The sequence below is a fragment of the Cimex lectularius genome, unplaced genomic scaffold, assembly GCF_000648675.2.
Source record: "Cimex lectularius strain Harlan isolate CLEC.00 unplaced genomic scaffold, Clec_2.1 scaffold165, whole genome shotgun sequence".
In the NCBI taxonomy this organism is placed as follows: domain Eukaryota; kingdom Metazoa; phylum Arthropoda; class Insecta; order Hemiptera; family Cimicidae; genus Cimex; species Cimex lectularius.
The window spans coordinates 593,957-616,077 of record NW_019392863.1 but is presented as its reverse complement, the minus strand read 5'-3'; the positions used below and the strand labels follow the sequence as shown (position 1 = coordinate 616,077).

Here is a 22,121-nt window from a genome sequence, read left to right as displayed (position 1 = left end):
ATAGGCACAGTCTCTACTGAAAGAAATTGGGGTATTGCCCAAGTTTTATGAATCTAGCCCTTGGTTTATTTCCACAAATAACACCTCCTGACCCATACTTGCTTTTAGAGCCATCTGTATGCCAGGTTGATGCATTAACTGATTGATCTGTAATTTGTTATCAAATCTGAATTTAGGAGTCATGATCAACAATTACCTCCAGAACTCTACCTGCCTGAATGTTTAACTTCTCCTTGATATTACACTGTGGAACATAGAAATTTAGTAAATTGATTAATTCTGGAAGCTTATCATAAGTAAATGAATATAAGGTCACCTATTCCGTCACCTTGTATTCAGTGGTTGCAGTTTTGCGGATTCTGTAATAATTTGATAAAGTGTGTCCAAGTATGTTTGAATAATCCTAAACCAGAGAGTGCGAATAAATCATCTGGGGTAGTAGCTCTATCACTCCTCTGAGTCTGGCTCTCTCCAACTGCAGCAGTGAGTTTGCCAGTCTGGTGAGGGTTGTTTTAGCATGAGTTTACTGTGTCTAGTGCCTGTAGAGTTTATCCACTCCTCCTTTTTTTTTTTTGGATCCATTTGGTGATGGAGGATTCTGCATTTGTTTTTGTTATACCAAGTATAGGTTCAGAGCCTATGTATGGTCTTGCAAATCCTCCAATGGCAATGTGTCTGTTTTTTTGTTACCTAAAATTCCTCTGGGCCATGGCAACCAAGATATCATCAAGTTGTGTTTCCCCAATTTTGGAGATTTTGGATGCATACCCTGACCAATTTTGATGAGATTTTTTACTGTGCTAATGCTTTAATAGCTGCTTGGCTATCAGATATTACGAGGATTTTTTTGCCAGTCTTCTTTTAATTAATCAATTTACCAAAAATCTTTTAAGATTTTCTAGGGCACAAGCGTTGATGGCATGTATTTCTGCTTGAAAGGCTGAATTGTACTTCATTAATGAGTTTGATGCTCATATCTTGGGCTTGTACAGAAACCATGCGAACCGGTTCCTTCGTTTGTTTTGGAGCCATCTGTATACCATTTGATGCTGTATATGATGCTTGACTGAGTTCTTCCTCTCCTTTATAGTCTGTTGAGACTGTATAAGATATTTTAAAGAATGCTTCGAGGGATCATTTTTAAGAATGGGTGTCTGATTTTATTAGTTCCTATCCAGTTTGAATGTTTTTGGTGTTTCAGTGGAGGTGGGCTTAGCAGAGCTTTTAGTACACTTGTAGGGGTTGTTCGTGATTCATAGGTTTGCTAAACTATGCTAATGCTGCCTAGTAATTGAGTAGCTACTTTTTTGTTGAGCTTTGGTCCACCAAATTAATGATCCATAGGTTATTTTGAGTCTTATTACTGCCGTGTATAGCCATGGGCCATTTTCGCTTTTAATCCCCAAGATTTGCCAAAAATTCACATGAATCGTATGAATGTAGTTGTGTTTTACCCCTATTTAGCTTTTTTAGTATTTGGCAAATGATGGAAAATTCATAATGAATAAGAAACATATGTGATGTAGTTATGTACAAGACACACGATGACATGGCGACTGAATGAAAGATTTGAATGGGATTCAAGAAAATCGCATCGCTAAAATTAATTAACCTTAATATAACAAAAACTATTTATCCAATCGGTACAATTGATCGTAATCGTTTATTTGTTTGAGGGTAGGCGGGAAGTGAAAAGTGGCAAGTTGGGAGGTGTTTGATGTTTCGCAACCAAGATCTCTCTCGGCCCAACTTGATCGAAGATAGGGCTGGCCCGGTTTGGAGGTTTCTTCGTTCCGTCCGACGCATCCTGCTGACACTGTTGTGGAAGTGGAATTATTCAAGCCTGTTTTCGAATACTGTCGCCATGTCTGATGTCATCGAGGGTTTGCAGGCAGAGAGCAGCGATCTGGCACGACGTCTTAAAGGCCTAACCGACGATCAGGCGAAGGAGGACGCGTTGGTGAAGTACTTCGACCAGTTGGACGTCTTCGGTGTCACTCTCGTCCAGTTCGACTTTCCGTTGGGTACGAAGTTGTAACGCCTTTTTTCTCACCGGTCCAACTTCATTTGGCCTTTTTGCAGACCTAGACTGGATCAACACTACCCGGCCGCTATCCCTGAGAGGCGAACTCAACGGGAAGGTGGTCCTACTAGACTTCTTCACCTACTGCTGCATCAACTGCATGCATGTCCTGCCCAGCCTGAGACTCCTCGAACAAGAGTTTCCCATTTCTGAAGGCTTCATCGTGGTATAGTCATCATTTGTTTATTTGTCACCTGTCTTATTTTTTCTACAAATGTTCAACATTCTTTTTTTTTTAATGGAACCAACTATCAAGTGTGCCTAATTTTAAACATTTATTTAAGTAAAGGTGCAAATAGGGCTTTAAGCCCTTGCACAAATATGTATCTTAGAAATAAATTTAGCTTTATTTTAGTAAAATAATAATAAAACACAATAAAATTGACAAAAAAAGTTGACAATAATAGCTTCTTTAAAATTATTATTTAGAGATTGTGAGATGTGATCTGGTGTGACATAGGTTTAGAGAAACCTGGGATTTATAAAATTGTTTAAATTATTCCATATTTGCTTAGAGGTCATAATTGACCATATTAATTATTACAATTAATTAATCTTTTTGTATAAGGTTTTTGGTTGAGATGGAAAATTAGGTTCATGGGTGGGATTTGAACCCATGACCTTCGGCTCAATATGCCGCTGCTCTAACCGTTTGAGCTATTGTGACTTCGATCCCCTCGGACACCAACTCCCCATCTCAACTTACAACAAAAGTCGCTGAGAATTGAATCACGGCATTTGAAAAATGGCAAGAAGAGGAAACATTCGAATGGTTGTAGGTTGAGATGAGTTGGTATCTGAGTGGATTGAAGTCACAATGGTCCAAGTGATTAGAGCAGCAGCATATTTGAAGCCAAAGGTTGTGGGTTTGAATCTCGTTCGTGACACTAGCTTTTTCATCTCAACCAAAAACCTTAAATAAAAAGAATGTTTAATTGGAATAATTAATACGGTCAATTATGACCTCTAAGCAAATATGGATTAATTTACTAATTAAAAGAATTACTTTACTAACAGTTCCCCTTGGCCACTTCATAAGTTGCTGAGAATCGAATCCTGATTACATGACATTTGAAAAATGGCAAAAAAGCGGGAAAATTCAACAGGTTGTAGGTTGAGATGGGCAGTTGGTATCCGAGTGGATCAAAGTCACCGAAGGTTTCGGTTCGAATCCCACTCATGACACTAATTTTTCATCTCAACCAAAAATCTTAGATAAAAAGATTAATTAATTGGAATTGCTTAAATTATACAAATGAATTTATACATTGATGTACCCAGTACAGAAATATTAGGATTGTAGGTTTAATCAGAGTATTTGTATTAAAAAAGAAGAAAAAGAAAGAAAGGGGGAAGAAAAAAAAAGAAAAAAAAAGAAAAAAGAAAAGCAAATAGTTGTGAAAATCGTCAGGCTCACTGTGTAATTCAGCTATTAAATTGGTATGAGAAAACAAAACCCATTTTAGCAACCATGGTTTAGACCATTTCCTTTTTTGCCTTGAATTTGATCTTTTTTTTTATAATGCAAATCTCAGTTGTCGCAACAATTAGTCAGTCAAAATTGTCCATTTTGGCCACAGAAAATTACAATTTTAGGGTTCATCACTTCACAAATGTGCAAGCCAAACTGAACATGTGAACAACAGCATTTCATTCAGTTCATTTGCACAAACTGACTTGCACAAACCAGTTTGTGCTATCGGCTTGAGTGTGTAAATGGGCCATAAAGGGAGATGGAGGAATATCGAGTACTCTATCACCCTGACTAAATGAATGGTATGTAAATAGGAGTGAATTGAGTAGCTGTTGACACTCCCTCCTCTGGAGCCCAACCTCGGTGGCTGGTCGAATAAGACTGAGGTTTGCCCCCCGGGGTGGGTGATTCTCGAGTCTGAAGTCGAGTAAGTAGCAAAAGCTGGAGATGTGAATTGGCTCAACTCTGCACATGTTTATTTGTATGTATGTATATGTGCGGATTTGAGCCTATATATAAATCCAAATCCAATAGAAAAATGTGAATAATTTTTTTAATGAGGGTATTTCAAAAAGTTATTTGAACCCTCAGGGTGCTGGTGTTTTTGTGATGTGTGCTGGATCCAAACCCACGACCTTTACCTTTCAGTGATGAGCACTGTGCCAACGCCTAAACCATTGTAGCCATTGGCTTTTTTCTGGTTTTCATTAAAACATAATATATTTTCTATATCCATTACATTTCGGGGTCTGATTGACCAAATAACTTTCAATTAATTAATCTTTTTATGTAAGGTATTGGTTGAAATGAGCCGAAGGTCGTGGATTCGAATCCTGCTCGTGACTCTAACTTTTTCATTTCAACCAATATCTTACATAAAAAGATTAATTAATTGAAAGAAAATATTTTCTATAGTTTTATAATTAAACTGTGCATATTTACAAATCTGAAGTGAAACTAACTAATAAAAACACCTTAACTAATTCCTCTTCAGAGTGTGGGAACAGTAATGATTAAATAAATGTTGCTTTAAAATTCAAGAAATAGGAATAATAATAAAATTTTAGTTTACAAAGTTATAAGACCTACGCTCATGCTGCTTTTCACCTGCTCTAAAAATACATACAAAAAATTTTTGCAAAATAAAGTCCTTCATTTGTACACAAAATCACGATATTCTGGAACTGAGCCAGATTAACATACATATTTATTGTCTTAGCCAAATACAAATTCACAGGATGTTTTATAAAATATCGATTGCTAGGGGGCTGAGTGAGAATTCTTAATAACCTTTTATTTTTTATGTTTGTAGGTTGGTGTACATAGTGGGAAATTTACAAATGAAAAGGATGTGCACAACATAGAACATGCCGTTCGACGATATGGATTGCTTCACCCAGTTGTCAACGACCAAGACAACCAGTTCTGGAATATGTTAGGCTGCACTTGCTGGCCTACTCTCTGTTTAATAAGTACAACCATCTTTTAAGACATCCCCTTGAGAGCAATAGTCACTTTCTTTTAATTTTATTCAGGCCCTTTTGGCAGCCCTTTTTTGATACTGATGGGCGAAGGACACTATGAAACTCTGAGATCAGTGATAAAATTTGCCCTAAAATTTTACAAAGGGAACCTGAACGTTGACCCGTTGAGTGAAATAATTGTCCCTCGAAAAAATGTCGGCGGTTGCCTCAGTTTCCCCGGTAAGGTCACCGTCAGCCCTGACGGCTCTTACATTGCCATTGCAGACACGCACAATCACAGGATTCTAATTGTGGGTTCAAAAAACAGTCAGATATTGGTGAGTTTTTGTTTTAACTGTTTAAATCTTTTGATTGATTATTATTACTTTTTTTCAGGATATAATAGGGACAAAAGAGTCAGGTTTTGCTGACGGTTCATACAAAGATGCAAAGTTCTTCGACCCTCAGGGGTTGTGTTGTGGTCCCGACAATGTTTTATATGTTGCCGACACCGAAAATCATGCCATTAGAGTGGTAATTAAACAATATAATTAATAAAATAAATCAAGAGTTTTTTCTTTTGGGGCAGTAAGAGTTACAATTGGATAATCATGTGTTTACAAACTTCATTCTTTACAAAGATCGACCAGAATAAACGGACAGTGGCTACTTTGGTCGGTAATGGCCAGCAAGGGACAAATTACATAGGTGGCCTTGATGGGACTGTCCAAGAAATTTCATCACCGTGGGATGTCCTGCTCCACAATGACATACTTTTCATCGCGATGGCTGGTACACACCAGATTTGGGGCTATGCTTTGCAAGATGTCTACCTATGGGGCCGGTAAATTGACCGATTGTGCAGGAATTAAATATCAGTCTTTTATTCGGATTTCTTTATTAGAAACCTTTCAAAAGGGAAGTGTTATGCCTTGGTCGGAAGCGGGAAGGAGGAGAACAAAAACAACACGAGGCCTTTGCTCGCTGCTCTAGCCCAGCCATCAGGACTCACCGTCTCCAATGAAGGTGTGCTTTACTTTGCCGACAGTGAAAGTTCAGCTGTAAGGCGTGTCAGGCTCAATTACGGCAACGTCGAAGGTGTCGTAGGAGGTCATTTAAATCCCTCTGTAGGTTTTTTAAAAGAAAAAATCTAGCAAAATTTTAATGTAATATTTAATTTTTAAAGAATCTTTTTGCCTTTGGGGACGTTGACGGTGTTGGGAACGCGGCAAAATTGCAACACCCGCTTGATGTAGCCTACTGTTCAAATGATGACAAAGTATACGTAGTTGATTCATATAATCATAAATTGAAGGTAATTAATACCAAAACTAAAACAATTACGACTGTTACTCCGTCTAACTCTGTTCAGGTGAGTCAATCAATAGTTTTTCTCCAATTTTAGTGTTTTTTTCTCTTGTGGTTTGATCAGTTCTGATTGTCCTGCTCTGCCTATTCTCTTGTTTTTCAGTTCAACGAACCTGGAGGTATTGCATGTCATCAAAATCTAATTTATATAGCTGATACCAACAACCATTGTATAAGAATTTTCAACACTGATACTAAATATGTTTCAACTGTGAGTTGTTTTCATCTTACTTACATCTTATGTTAGTTTACATTTATTTATTTGTAGATGGACATTAAAGAAATTAAAGGGAAACAATCTATATCTGGTGGGTTATTCAAAGATCATCTTTATGACTCGCACATTGTAGTGAATCAAAAAGGATCTCTTGAAATCAAGGTTGAACTCACTCTTCCAGAAGGAGTTGGGCTGACTCGCAATGCTCCTTCTAATTGGTCTCTTCTTCTCAATGGTATGCACACATAAAAAACCTTTTTTTTACATTTCACAAAAAAAAAAACAAAAAAAAAAAACAATAAAATAAAAAATATTTCAGATGAAAAGTTATTTGTACAAGATGAGGAATTTTCGCTCACCAAATCCTGGATAGTAAAAGTAAATAAGATGGTGAACTCCAATGCTTTGATTAAGTGTCGTATATTCCTCTGCTCTGACAGTAGGTGCTCTGTCAAAGAACTGAAATTTCGAATTGGTCTTAAGTTTGACGACTCGGCACCCATGTTGGTCAATTACAATATAAGTCATACGGTGGAGTGATTGAAACTTTTATTTTTTAACCTTACATTGTCAGTGATGCACGACAAATTTATATTAATTTTAAAAATATCTAATTAACCAAAGAGGCTTATTTGTACTAGCAATGTTTTAACATTTTTATAAGAACATAATAGATACTTAATTTTTACAAACCTGTTTTTTGTATTTTTCAGCTACTTTTTTTCCAATGTTTTCCTTACTGTTTTAACTCTAGAAAGTCGTTTATCTAATAAATTGTGCAATTTCTTCATGAGGTATAATGGATGAAGCTGTAGTTTGGTTATTCAAACAGGCATGATTCAAAACTACCAAACCACCAGGACCTTGAAAAAGTTCTATCATTTTTTAAATTAATCTTCTTTGTTCGAGCTTCAGTATTTTCATTATTATTATTATATTTTTTTTTAATGTGTCATTTTCTATGATAAACACCAATGTTGATTGTTCTGGCCAAACTGATTCCCCTCTAGGTATTGTGTTGTAAAAAACTATTATAAGTAAATTTTGAAAATTTGTGGTTATCTCTCTTGCATTTTGAAAAAAATGTTTATTTAGTCTTTAGTGTTTTTGTCAGTTTTGTTTGATATCTCATATTGTCAAGGTGTTTTATTTATAATTTAAATGTAGGAGAAAAAATACTGCATTTAATGATTTTTTATTAGTGTGAAAGGACTGCTAGGAAAATTTGTGATTCGTATAGTGACGACTCTCAAGAGAAAGTGCCATCTACAAGTGGTTTGTTCGGTTCAGAAGTGGAAAATTTTTGGTTGGGAGACACAAAGCACTCTGGTCTTCCTAATTTAGGTCTGGTCCCTCGATTATGACCAGATACAAGCTTTTTTCACACATATCCTACACTAATGACACGACATACCTCATACAAGCATTTCGACGACATCTGAGAACAGCTGGATATGTTTGTCAGAGTGATTTTTAAAGAAGAATTTATTGGAATTCATTTCCATCTGCAATTCCCTCAAAACACAATGCAAATGACACATTTTTTTAATAAATTAATAATGTTAATTAGTGAGGATATAATAAACAACATTTACAATAATGATGACAATTAATTGAAAGATATTAATTGGTCAAGCGGAGCAAGAAACTAGTGAATTTACAACAATGTTCAGAGAAGAAAATTCTGGTGGAAATGCAGCAACTGATAACTCCAAAAGATGGGGTGGATTTTTCCACTCACACATTGTTTAATATTAGGACTTAAAGGAATAAAATCAAAGACACTAAACTGATGGTTATTATTGTATATATATTTACAGTATATTTCCATTAATTGTTTTTAAGTAAAGAAATAACACATTTCTTTCCAACTAATTGTTAAAATTTAAAACTATAACCAACACTGAATTGTATTTTATTTATCCTAAAATACAGGTAGGTAGTTATTACTTAAATCCGACAGTTTTGTTTTCCTCTTATATCTATATAGACATTTAAACACATAACTTTCACTTTCTAAGAAGACTGGTTTGATTACAGAGGGAAGACAGCCAACTTACATCTTTTAAGTGGTCAAGGTTTTTTTTTTTTTCTCTTAAACATATTGACATATCATATACATACATTTGCCTCAGTGAAAGTTAATACTGAGCTGAAAGATCAGACATGCACAGAGTCCCTAGGCCATTAGAAACAGCCTTCCAGTTTAAATTAGAACATTTTTGTTGACAATGTTTACGATAATACAATTTTTTTGTTTGTTATGAAGCTGAAGTCATCATTGGCACACATGATAGAAAATTAATTAAAAAAAAAAAAAAATTGGCACGTCTGTACGTGAAAAATAGTCGGTCTAAATTAAATTGGTTAGACTCTTTAAAACAAAAGCCTGTTCAATTTGACACAAATTAAACGTACATCTCACACTGTTCCCAACTTCAATCAACCATCGCCTTTATCACCGATCGCACTTAAAAATACCTGAGATCATAGAACGACCAATTGTTAAGTACAATAATTTAAAATATCCATTGTTTCATAAATAATTTATATAAAACAAAATTTACATTGTTAATAACATTAAATACAGCTTTCTCTTTAAACATCTATTTTCAAAATAATTTTGTTTTTAACAAGGAGAAAAATATATTTCTAACCATGCAAACTTTTAGTCACTTTTATTTTTTCTTAATTGTTTAATTCTTAAATTCTGAAGAGCTATACACATAATAAATTTTTTGGTCTTGTAAGAGTTTATAACTAAATTCTATATACATTGTCAAGAAGAAACACGAAGATTCAGTTTTAGCGCAGCTCAGAAGTCCATATTGTACATAATACAAAGAAAACTGCTAGAGAGCTACAAGACAGCTTTTCCTTTATTTAGTTTAGAACTGGGTTTTTTAATATTTCAAACGACAATTTCTCTTAGCACACCGGGTCAAATTTAGTTTCAAGGTGAGGGTTTCATTTTTCTATATGTTAATTTACCTTCTTATTATTCATAAATCCTAGATAGTGGTCCATATAATATTAAAACGATTATAAGATTTAAAAAAAAAAAATATTTCAAAGATTGAGTNTAATAATATATAATTTTTATAAGGAAAACGAAACGAGTTCCAAATTTTTCTGATTTAAATGGTCGACTGAGAAAGGAAAAACAAGTGTTCCATAGCATAAAAATCTAAAGATCATAATTTATTATGTATGTTTCAGGCATATTGGTCTATTATCAGCAGCATTCATAACACATCGGAACATTTGGTTTTCCTTTCTCCACCAACTATCTAAAAAATAAATAGAATTCATGGTAATTTTTTTCATGGTAATTAAATGGATGAATTTCAACTTTTTGCTTTATTAACCTCAACCTTCAAACTGTGATGTTGAGCTGACTGGGTTATAACAAATTACAAAATCACATGTAAGAATAAGATTCACAGCCTTTCTCCCTGTCACTGCTGCAGTATTCCAAACAAATTGTCAGCCTAAAATTGTTTGAAAAAAAGGTGAAAATGCGTTCTCTTATTATGTTCATTACTGAAAATTAGCACCATAAAAAGTTCAATTTTCATTCTTTAAATTAAGTATTCAGAAATCGTGAGATGCGGTCTGGTGTGATATAGGTTTCAGAAAAACATTTTCTTTATTGTGCCAACGTTTTGATTTTTATTGAGGTCATCTTCAGGGCCTGGGATTTACCAACATTGTTTACATTTAACAAATACATTTAGGATGTGGAAAAGTGAATTTATACAATGCAAAATATATTTTTTTATATTCAGTCAAAGTATTTCTACTCACTCAAAGTGTTTGTCTTCTGTGTAATTGTGCCATTCTTGCGTGTCGTGTTGATGATTGACAATTCTTGTGATGTCTCAACACGACATGCAAGAATGGCACAATTACAAGACAAACACTTTGAGTGAGTAGAAATACTTTGATTGAATATAAAAAAATATATTTTGCATTGTATAAATTCACTTTTCCACATCCTAAATGTATTTGTTAAATGTAAACAATGTTTGTAAATCCCAGGCTCTGAAGATGATCTTAATAAAGATCGAAATGTTGGCATGATAAAGAAAATGTTTTTCTGAAACCTATATCACACCAGACCGCATCTCACAATTTCTGAATAATTATCGATTAACGGTCACTAATCACCACACACTTTAAATTAAGTTTGGCTAGTTAGGAACTATATAAATTAAAAGCACATGTATAACCCAGTAGCGCAGTTACTCTTACTTTAAAAAAGTTGTGTTTTCAAAGATGCACCTATGGTCTTTTTAACCTTAGAACCTAAATTTTTGTAAATACGATTTATTCCAGTTTATAAATTAACTGCTTGACTGTTTGAACTGACTCCCTGTAGACCGGTGTGCTCAGTATCCACGGAAGATCCACAGTCAATTTGAAAACAATACATATACGGTGGACATCGTCCCTTAAAATTATTTACACTTAGATAGAAACGAGAATGCTTATGCCGCGTCGCCCTGGAGAAGGGGGGTGGTCGCTGTGACGGCTTTGTGGTTTGAATTGGCCTGAGACTTAGAAGTCGGAGTCGCAAGGTTACTCTGGAACCTAGGGATAGAGCCTGGAGTGAATGGTGGCTGAGGCGGCGGCTGGATCTGTAGCACCTGTTGCTGTTGTTGCTGAAGACCTGTATCACCAGAAACTACTTTCTTCTCACCAAGAAGCCAATATGTTGTCATCTTACCTTTGCCCTGAATGAAAAATTTATAAATTGAAATGTTTTCCGATAAAAACATTTTTTTTTTAAATTTACCTTCATTTCAACTTCCCCTCTCAAATCAAGTTCAAATGTTCCAAAAGTGTCAAGTACTTCTTTTGTAAATGGTGATACATGAATTTTCAATGCTGTGGAGAATAATTATAATAATTAAATATAGAGGATCTAAATAATTAAAAGAATAATTTGAATAAAAAATTAGTCAAAAATTTTAGTATTTGTTCAGAAATAATTTCTTGGATCAATTTTAAATATTATATTATGTATATTATACATTAATTATGTATAATTAACACTTGTTAAAACTGATAATTACTTCTGGCAAACATCCAACTAGCCATCAGGCAACCAGAAAAGTTTGTGGGGAATCCTTTTTAAAAAGTATTGAACACTGCACTCACTACAACATTCATCGTTTCTGTTAAGTTTGTGTGGGTTTAAAGGGTATAATAATTGTTAAAATTAAACTTAGTTTGTAGATATTTTATTCTTAATGAGTATAATTAAGAATAAAAATTATAAATAATGAGTATAAAATAACTCAAGCCCTGCTATGCCCTTATTATAAAATTTTGAGACCCAGGATTTAAAGAATAAATTCAACTCATTTTCTCTCTGTTGTCGAACTCCTGATTGTGCATATGGCTGTCCATTACTAAGAAATGGTGAAAGCTGGTGGGGCCATGTCTGGAGAGTACAGAGGGTGTGGTAGGACTTCCCAACCATGCTTTATTGTCACCTTTGTGATCCTGGTAAAAATTGTACCTTTTCTGTACTCAAGAGTAGGTGTTCTGGGCCAGGGCAAGAGATACTTGTTACAGTTGGCTTGAGTAGATTAGTGCAGTGATGGTCTGGAGTTTGTAGAGCGCAAGCACAGCGTCTGCTGTACTTCCAAACACAAAGCGTCACCGTTTGTTGGTAATATTTGGTTTTCGTTTCAATGAGACAAAGTCATTTGATGACATTCTTAACATATTTACTTGTAGTCCTGAAAAGGACATGAGGATCTTTTTCATTTGAACCTAGCTCGTGGCATTATCGGACGTTTTGTTTTTCGATGCAGTTCTGCTTATGAGTGGATGTGGATTGATCCCTAAGGACCAAGATAAACTTTCTCCTAACTTGCCCCTTCCGAGGAGCATCGTGCACCCGACTGTGTGCCGCATAGCAAAGGAGGCCAAAGGACTGACATGCCTGTCCGGCATTCCAGCCATGCTCTCCTAGATAGAGAAATCTATCCAGGACGGAGGGGATTGTGCCTCCTAGTGTCAGGACCTCCGGATAACGTTCTGGCCACGGAATTGTTAACCACCCTAGGTTTCATCTGATGTCAGTCAGTGATTCAACCTATTGGTGTTATTACACAGAATCCATTTTTCATCCACGGGACAATCCATTAAAAAAACATCATTACTTTGAGCCATGGAAATGTTTAGACACTGAAGCGTGTTACCGCCGGTCAATTTATAAGGAACTTTGTTGAGCTTTTGCATCTTTCCAAGTCGATATAAGCTAGAGTAAATGTTTCATCATTTACGTTGAACACTCTGGCAAGCTCATGTTTGACTCAAATCAAAATTGATAGCTTCAATCAATTTGTTGTCATTCAAGGCAGAAGGTCTAACAGACCATGATTTATCTTTAAATCCCTTGCTCCCAGAAGCAAACTTTTTGAACCACTTTTTAGAAGTGTGTTCTTTTATGGTTTCATCTCTGAATGCAGTGCAAATTTTACAAGCTGCCTTGGTCGCCCTAGTGCCCAGCTTAAGTTCATACAATTAGCATGCACAATTATGGGTTTTGAAGTTATAAGAAAGGAAATATTTTATAATATACAGTGAATTGTACAAGAAACTTTTTTCTTATGAACTGTCATGTTATCCTCTTGGGATTACATGATGTAAACAAATAAACCTCCTATCTAAATAGAAATGTTGATCATAAAATGATAAAAAATGAAATACCGCATGCAATTTTCTGGCTACCTAGTATTGCTTAGGTTTTCTTTTAAAATCATCAAAGTTTTGATCTTGGAGATCTGGAATCTGAAAACCTATGATGGATACAATGGAGATGTTTTTGGTGCAGTATAAATGAGATTTTAGTTGACAATAAGTCAGAGCGATTATTAAACAAAATGAAAAAAGTTTCTTGCTCATTCTGAGGTTCATGTATACTTGATGATGATTTTATTCTTGACCATACTTCATATTGTCAGTAAATATGACTTAATTGTTACACCGTAGATGTTTGGTTAATTTAACCAGATTTTATTATATTTTTAAAAATTCACCTTCTCCGTTTGATTCCATCCTTGATGCTGTGTTCACTGTATCTCCGAACAGGCAGTACCTAGGCATTTTTAGCCCTACAACACCTGCAACACATGGGCCTGGCAACAGAAAAACAGTATAAGTAACGATGAGAGATGATACAAGTTAATTCAACTGACCCGTATGCATTCCTATTCTTAATTTGAGCTGATCGTTTGGTCTATGACGTATTGTGAAGGACTTGACGGCTGCCAGCAGCGCCAGTGACATTCTTGCAATTTCTCTTGCATGGCACAGTCCGTTCCGCACAGGCAGACCGGAGACGACCATGTATGCATCACCAATGGTTTCCACCTTTGAAAAAGAAATTTTAAAACTCATCCATCTGTTCAAAATGTGAACTTTCAAGACTTACTTTATATACATCAAAGTTTTCTATTATCGAGTCGAAGCAAGTGTAGAGATCGTTAAGAAGCTCGACTACTTGGAGTGGCTGACTTTCCGCACTGAGTGATGTAAAACCGACGATGTCGCTGAAGTAAATGGTAACTGAATCGTATGTTTCTGCGACGACAGACTGACCCAATATGAGCTGGCTTGCGACAGATCTGTTAATAAATAATAATTAAAATATGCTAATTAATAATAGTATTCAATTACATGCAATTAACAATGTATTCATTGGTTCATGGTTTATGGCTTGCTGAAAATTATCATAGAAATAATCCACTATTTTAAGTGATAAAATGTTAGAAAAACTCCTCCATTAACAACCATATCTCATCTTTGAAATGGTCAATGTTTTTCCATCCCATCAATTTTGGTTAAGGCGAGATCACTCCACAATTCAACGTCACAGGGTGGTAGACTTCATTAATCCATCCTTAAGTTGAAGGGCACACTTCATGGGTGCCTTCTTAGAAGTGAGTGAATCGAATGGTACCAGGGCTTGATCTGGAATTGGAACATCTTTCTCCCCCATCCATTATGCCAAAGCGGGGGTTCCGGAAGGCAGTACTTTTTGTCCTTTTCTTTTTTCAGTATACACATAAGCAAAAGATACAGCTATTCTAATAGTGACGCGAAGAGATCTCCGAGATATTCAATCTATTTTGGAAGAATGGCTCAAGAAATGGAGGACCAGACTTAATGAAAGCAAATTTCATAAAATAGCCTTCATCCTTTGAACCTACACATCACTACTAAATTCAACGTTCAACCAAGTGTTCCATTCAAGCTCCCAACTTCGTGTCCAAACTTACTATCCACACAAACCTCTAAAACCCATTTGTCCTCAAAACCACTAGAAGTCGATAATGGACTCTGGAACCTTCATCGCAAACCCCTAACTTTCCAAGACAATCCTTCAAGACGCCTAAAATACTGCTATGGAAGCTCAAGTGCATCCTTCCATCACTCATTTCCCATCTTAAAATCCAATCTATCAGTTACGTACATTAACATACTATGCTAAAGCAGGTGTTCCGCAAGGCAGCATACTTGGTCCTTTCCTCTTTTCAGTATACCCTGCATACTTTTCTTTCAATTCCGATTCTGTATTCGTTATATATGCAGACAATACCATCATTGTTTCAGCAAACCAAGGCTCAATAATGACCTTAAGAAACCTCCAGGTTCATCTCTCCTGTTTGGAACAATTTTACATCTACAAAAGGTTTACCTGGAACCCCCAAACTCGATTAAAAAGAATAGAACTAAACAGACTTGAAATAGACAGACAGAAACTACTCAAAAATTTACTTGACACAAATTGAAATTCTCACTAAAAACAAATGAATCATCACACTAGTACTATGTTGAACTGATACACGGCCACATCATCTACTGCACTAGTACTAACTTCAAAGTTCAACCAAGGGTTACAGCCTTCAAAGAATCCAATCACTCCAGAACAATACTTCGAACCATCCAACTTAACTACTTTGTATCCAAATATTCTATATGTGAAATTGTTGAAACTCACTTGGGAAGGAGTTGATATAGGAGTTCTTCGCATTTCCTCTTCTCTTCCAAATAATCCGCTGTCCTCTCTTCGACGAGGGTCTCTAAGTTGTTGGCATACTGCTCCATGCGAGAGAGCAGGTTGTCGAGGATGTTGTTGCTCTCGTTGTCTCTGGAACAAAAACGTTACCGTGAGCCAATAAAACCAGGATTTATCCGACAGCGGGTCGGCGCATTTATTATTAAACCCTTGAGTGTGTTCAGTAGCCCAAAGAACTCCTTCGTACACGCTTGTCGTTACTTATGCATTCCGGGTCACGTTGGGGGCTTAATCGATTAGAAGCTTTCATTAATAATAAAGGAGATGGGAGGCTGCGTTATATCACTCGTTAGCGGCAAGTTTGACGGGTTCGTCAACCTCCTCATTTCTAGAGATTGCTCAAGGCGGAAGGGAGGACGGAGGACGACGACCTCGTTAATGTATAAGAAGAATATGAGATATCGTCTTGGAGATTCTCCTTCTAGACCACTCCCCCTTTCCTAAAAGAACTGGGTCATCCTCGTTCAACATATCGATGAAATTGAGATTCAACAAAATTTAAACATTTTCCCCTCGATAAAAAGTATTGTGAATCATCATTCGAATGAACTTTAATTTTGTACAATATGTAATATTTAAACCTCCATAATAATTAAATAAAAAAGTAAATTAATGATAATGTTCAAGATAAATTTAAAGTAAAAACTTCGCCTAGCATCCGTTAATAAAATTGGGTTTTTATAAGTGCATTCACCCCTGTTTTTTTTGTGCCAAATGTAGCGAGAAGTGTATTTTTATTTCCACCCCCATCCTGTTGATTATTGTTGTTTGTCCGTTGCAAAAATGAAGAAACCGCCGGTTGATGAATCGTGCTGGACAAACCATCGACCTGGAAACCAGATCGACCTGGACAAGATATCTAAGTATTTTAGTGACACTTTCTGCTGGAGACAGCGTTCTTTATTCCAATTTTATTGACGACCTCACAGATCGTTTTGCGATTGTGTTACTTGGGAGTGAACTTTCTTTAAATAAAGTTAAAACCAAAATATAAAGATAATATTGAACATATATCAAATAAAAAATAATTGGAACTGACTTAAACATAATTCATGATAACCTTAAGACTTATAATTGGTTCTTTGAACCCGGTTGTAATGCTACCAGAAAGTTAAAACATTGATAAATCCATTAAACCGTGAAAACATTCGTTTTTCATACCTGAATACTTACAACAATATTTATAAATTTTAAAATATGATAGCAATGTTTTTTAATGTAACCAAATAATAAAGGAGTGAAAAAAGCTTCGTTACTAGGGGAGATAATTATCAAGACATTATTGAATTACCAGACAAAATCTTTGTTTTTTATTCAATGTTCACAGCCCGAGCAAATAATCGAAAAATTAAATTTTCATACTAATAACTAATTCGGTTTTAACAAAAAACTAGACAAATTGATACGGGGCAAAAATGACAAGTTACGGCGCTAAGAGCAACACTTCGGCAATACCGGTATGTATTGAGGGTTTAGCCGAATCAATGTGTATTTTTAAAAGAAAGAAGGTTAAAAAATTTCGTCAACGTCCTCAATTGTATCTTCTTTAGTACAACTTACATCGCCGGCTTAAATATAATTCATAATAACAATCTTAAGAGGCTTAAATGTCTAATTGGTTCTTGGAACTAGTTTGTAATGTTACCAGAAAGTTAAAACATTTAATAACTCCTAGTGTAGAAATGTGTAGTATTTAGTAACCGTTAATTAATGATTTTTTGGAGATCGTGAGATGCGATCTTGGGTGATGTAGGTTTAGAAAAACATTTTCTTTATTGTGCCAACGTTTCAATCTTTATTTAGATTATTCAGCGCTTGGGATTTACAAACATTGTTATACAAATACGTCTAAGAGGTAAAAATGAATTTATACAATGATGTACGCAATATAGAAATTTTAGGTTTATTCAAAGTATTTGTACTCACTCAAAGTGTATGTTTTCTGTGCAGATGTGTCACGGTTGTGTGTCGTATTGCGAGTGTTAGTAAGATATAAATGTTTTTTTGTTTATACATGTTTGACTTTGAAAGTGTGGGTAAGGAAATAGGGATAGAAATTTTTCTATGAGGAGTCGGCTTCTTTGAAGTGAAAGCAAGTAATGGTTTGTCGTTCGGGCTTAGTTATCTTTTCGGGATTATTATAGAACAGAATTATTGGGGAAAGAAATAATAAATTGTTGGGGATTTAGACTATGTAGAAATTGTTTGATGTGTGGGGTGTAATGATTGTTTTATGTGTTGTATAATGTTGTATAATATATTTTAGTTATTATTGATATCGAATTTGATTTATGTTATTAGCGTAGCTGTTATTACCCTGAGCCATGTATCTTTTCACCACAAGAAGATAAAGATATACAAAGATATCCTCCATAACAATCACTACCCTAAACACATAATCAACAGAATAATCAACAATTACAACTCAACACTAACACAATCTACTATTACTAATAACACTCATAATACAATTCTACAACACAATAACAATTAATTCTATTAAACTCAGACAAACCAACTGCTGGTGCCCCCGAAATCGATATCGTTATAATTAAAGGACATTTTGAAATGGTTGTAAGTTCCTGAAAAAACACCTAAAAACGATCTTAAAATAAGCGGACAACCAAGAAGAAATAAGAGAAGAATAAAAATCAGTGATACAAATTGTACGGCAACTTACATCGGAATTACATCACAATATCTGGATAAGAGGGTAAAACAACATATCTATGATTGTAAAAAACCTTAGCAAAATTCTACAGCACTGGCTACCCACCATTGTGAACACCAACACAATTTTGAATTCAACAATCTAAAATTATTAAACATAGATCAAAACAAACATAAAGGTAACTTTTTAGAAATGGTTTACACCAACAGAGATAAATACAGAATCAATTACAGAACAGTAAACTCAGCCGCAGCTACGCTAAACCATAAATCAAATTCGATATCAATAACAAACAATATACACTGACAGGGAAAAATTCCACCCGATTGATTTTTATCATTTTTGCGATAAAAGAAAATTCTGCCCTTAATATGTCTCATTATTTTTACAAATAAATATTTTTCAATGATATATTTTACGTTGGGAATATCAACTAGAGGTAAACACACTTAATCCTTATTCCAAAACAAGGATTAAGAATTTTTCAATGTTTACGTTTTACGGAATTTAAAATGTGTTGTATTTTGCGACCATTAGTTAATGATTATTTAGAGATCGTGAGATGTGGTCTGGTGTGACGTAGGTTTTAGAAAAATTTTGTTTTAGAAAGTTTTAGAAACATGAATTTCTACCCCTATTTCCTTACCCACACCTTCAAAATCAAACATATATAAACAAAAAACATTTATATCTTACTAACACTCGCAACCCGACACGCAACCGTGACACATCTGCACAATAAACACTTTGAGTGAGAACAAATACTTTGAATAAACCTAAAATTTCTATATTGCGTACATCATTGTATAAATTCATTTTCACATCTTAGACGTATTTGTATAACAATGTTTGTAAATCCCAGAATTAAACGTAAATGTAAAAGATTGAAACGTTGGCACATTAAAGAAAATGTTTTTTCAAACCTACATCACACAAGACTGCATCTCACTATCTCCAAACCATCATTAATAACTCTATTAAATATAGTGAAAACATCCTTTTTCACACTTGAACACTTATAACAACATTTATAAATTTTAAAAGATGAGAGCAATGATGTTTTTGATATAATCGAATAATGAAGGACTGATTGAAAGCTTTGTTACTAGGAGCGGTAATTAAAGAGAATCTTCTTTTTTTCTGAAATGTTCACAGCCCGCCGAATCGAAAGATTAAATTTTCCTACTAATAAGTAATTGGGTTTTGACAAAAAATTAAACGAATTGTCACAGGGGCAAAAGATGAAAAGTTACGGCGCTAAGAGCAACACTTCCGCAATACCCCTAGGTATTGAGGGTTTAGCCTAATTAACGTGTATTTCTTTTGTAGTACAACTCATCCAAATATAGGTGTTTTGTTCTATTAAACAATCACCGGATAGAATATGAATTTTGGATAAATNCTACACTATATATATATATATATTACGAGGGTTCGCAACAGCAGAGGTTATATCAACTCTCAGGGTGTTTTTGAAAAAAAGCCCATTTGTAAGTATGTTGGGTTCGAATGCAGGGCCGCTGGATTCGAACCCGGGACCTTTACCTTATAGTGATGAGCGCCCTGTCAACGCCTAAACCGTTGCGGCCACCGACTCCTCCGATTTTTATTGTTGTTTTTTTATTTTGTTGGCCGTGGATGGGCGGGTTCACCCTTACAATTCACGTCGAGAAACATGTTTGTAACTCCTTCAATCTGATGATAATGCTCGAAATGTGCATCATAAGAAAAGATCTGTTCATAAACCATCGTTTACAAAAAGTGTACCTATAGATGTTTTAAAAGCTGGGAGAAATGAAGAACCCTGAGATCTTTGGAGAAGAAAGCATGCAGGACGCTTTATTTTTCAAATAACCAAGAAGTCTTCATTACTGATAAACATCGCCGATGTCCATTTTATGTTGAAAGAAGAAAAATGTCCATATGTTATTTGCAAATTTTATCTCTATATCTCTAATCTTCGGATAGAACGGTGCGGTGCGGTGAATCTAAAGTTTAAAGGTTAAAGGGAGTCGACCTCTTTTCGATTTTCGCACCGTGGTCCATTGTGCATCTCCATTATTATCTAGAGCTCCTCACTATGCTTAAGGCTGTTTACCAGATCCCGAAGTTCAGGTCCGGGATTTTCCTCTCTCAGGAGTAAGGAATTTTAACCTGCATAAGCTTTCGCACCAACATTAGACATGTTCTGTGGCCTTCTTCCCGGCAATAACTGAAGTGGCTTGTTTCTGATGCTCAAGTCTATACATATATCACCGGAGTGTAAATTGGCCAAGGAAAGTTCGATGAAAACACTTATTCGTTCTGAACCATTTTACGACATAGCATTCTGCGATCTTTGGAAATAAACCTAAGACTTCTTACAAGTCTTTCAGAAGGAGACCGGGAATTACCAATGAAAGCAACTCAGGCAGCCAGGCGGCACTAAAGGTCATCATCGGTAGAAAAGTCGAGAACAGTTTGGAGTTGCATGAAGGCTCTGCCACATATTGGACAACAACAAAATTACAACTGTCTGGGTACCAGGGCACACAGGGTTGGGGTAAACGAGGAGACCAAACTCACAGTCCTTGGGACAGAATTCCCCCTAGAAACTATTTAGCTCTGGATCTCCATCCACACCCCTCCGTCCGACCCAGAAACCCTAAAATGCCCACCCCTCACGTGTCGCCTCCGCCAAATACCTACAAACATGACTGCTTGATTGTAAATTACAATGGTAAATAAAAAGGCACGCCAATAATCTTGACTATGTTGTCAAATAGAATTTCTTTTTCCGGTCTATGTACATGACAAATTATAACCAAATATTTCAAACTTTTACTCCAACCATTGTTCACAAGATTTCAGAGCCTTAATATTAATTTAATTTAAATAGGCATTACGAAGTTCATAATTGGCCATGATTCGGCAGATTGTTTTGCATGTGTTTTTACTGAAGCATGTCATATTAGCTTATGGCCTAATCTTTGTGGTCGCCTGCCTCCGGCAGAGGCGGGGACGTAGCAAAATACCCACACGTTGAAGAAGGACGCTAACATAAATTATCAATATTGGTTAGAACTTACGATTACTAAATTAATACTTGTAATTTGCTTGTTACCTGCTATATAACGATTGAATAATTTGAAAGATTAGTCATGGAGTATTAAGATAAAATTTTACCGTGAATTTACAATTATATGGATATGGAAAAAGCCAAATTAAACATTATTAACCACTTTCAAGAGCTGATTTTATTAAAGACCTTGTGCATTTAATAGGAATGGAGGGAAACTCCTAACTGTGAACAGACTACTGAGAATTAAATCGGGGCTGATATTGAACATAACTCAACAAAGTACGAGTGTCTAACTCTATTGAATATTTTTTAAAAAGACATCCAATTTTATTTTAATTTAAACCACGTTTTTTATTGTATTTTGTGCACAGTTGCTCATATTTTGCACGATTTATTTTTATAATAAGACAATTTGTTAACGATAGAGCTTTTGCTATAGCAATTAGATAGCTTTTCTTCAATTTTCTACTAAATTTTTCGGGTGCTTTAGAATATTTATTCGTGTTCGTGAATTATCAATGTGTTAAATTGAGTGTATTTCGAATCATGAGTGAAAGGAGTTTTTTTTGTACAGTAACGCTGAAAATACGAATTAACCCTCCAGGGGTGGGAAAGAGTGATACCGAGACCGAATCTGTAGTGGTGCTATTTCTGGAAAAGCCCTCCAGCAGCTCTCCGTGAACGTTT

The 22,121-nt window shown here is 35.2% G+C and overlaps 2 protein-coding genes across 5 annotated transcripts in view; one reads left to right on the top strand and one right to left on the bottom strand.

Moving 5' to 3' along the window:
* The first annotated feature begins 1,531 nt into the window (after positions 1 to 1,531).
* On the top strand, positions 1,532 to 7,316 carry LOC106670327 (NHL repeat-containing protein 2). The gene is made up of 11 exons (XM_014400537.2): positions 1,532 to 2,024; positions 2,083 to 2,249; positions 4,870 to 5,029; positions 5,093 to 5,358; positions 5,417 to 5,554; positions 5,662 to 5,864; positions 5,925 to 6,147; positions 6,207 to 6,392; positions 6,492 to 6,599; positions 6,657 to 6,840; positions 6,925 to 7,316. Exons 1-11 carry the CDS (start codon positions 1,718 to 1,720, stop codon positions 7,143 to 7,145), a joined length of 2,163 nt encoding a protein of 720 aa, XP_014256023.1. The 5' UTR covers positions 1,532 to 1,717; the 3' UTR covers positions 7,146 to 7,316.
* A 3,445-nt stretch (positions 7,317 to 10,761) lies between these two features.
* The window catches only part of LOC106670312 (atrial natriuretic peptide receptor 1), a 501,739-nt gene continuing 490,379 nt past the window's right edge, over positions 10,762 to 22,121 (bottom strand). For all 4 annotated transcript variants that reach the window (XM_024228825.1, XM_014400509.2, XM_024228826.1 and 1 more), the window contains 6 exons: positions 15,625 to 15,774; positions 14,056 to 14,248; positions 13,820 to 13,994; positions 13,661 to 13,759; positions 11,404 to 11,495; positions 10,762 to 11,341 (listed from right to left, as the gene is read on the bottom strand). In XM_024228825.1, coding sequence (XP_024084593.1) covers positions 11,096 to 11,341; positions 11,404 to 11,495; positions 13,661 to 13,759; positions 13,820 to 13,994; positions 14,056 to 14,248; positions 15,625 to 15,774 — 955 coding nt within the window. In that variant the 3' untranslated portion in view covers positions 10,762 to 11,095. The remainder of the gene's footprint in view (positions 11,342 to 11,403; positions 11,496 to 13,660; positions 13,760 to 13,819; positions 13,995 to 14,055; positions 14,249 to 15,624; positions 15,775 to 22,121) is intronic.

Excerpts from the sequence above, each read along its gene's own strand:
- LOC106670327 (XM_014400537.2), top strand. The coding sequence starts at position 1,718 with ATGTTTCGCAACCAAGATCTCTCTCGGCCCAACTTGATCGAAGATAGG. Across the intron at positions 2,250-4,869 it reads TTTCTGAAGGCTTCATCGTG|GTTGGTGTACATAGTGGGAA; the intron begins GTATAGTCATCA and ends TTATGTTTGTAG. Across the intron at positions 6,600-6,656 it reads ATACTAAATATGTTTCAACT|ATGGACATTAAAGAAATTAA; the intron begins GTGAGTTGTTTT and ends ATTTATTTGTAG.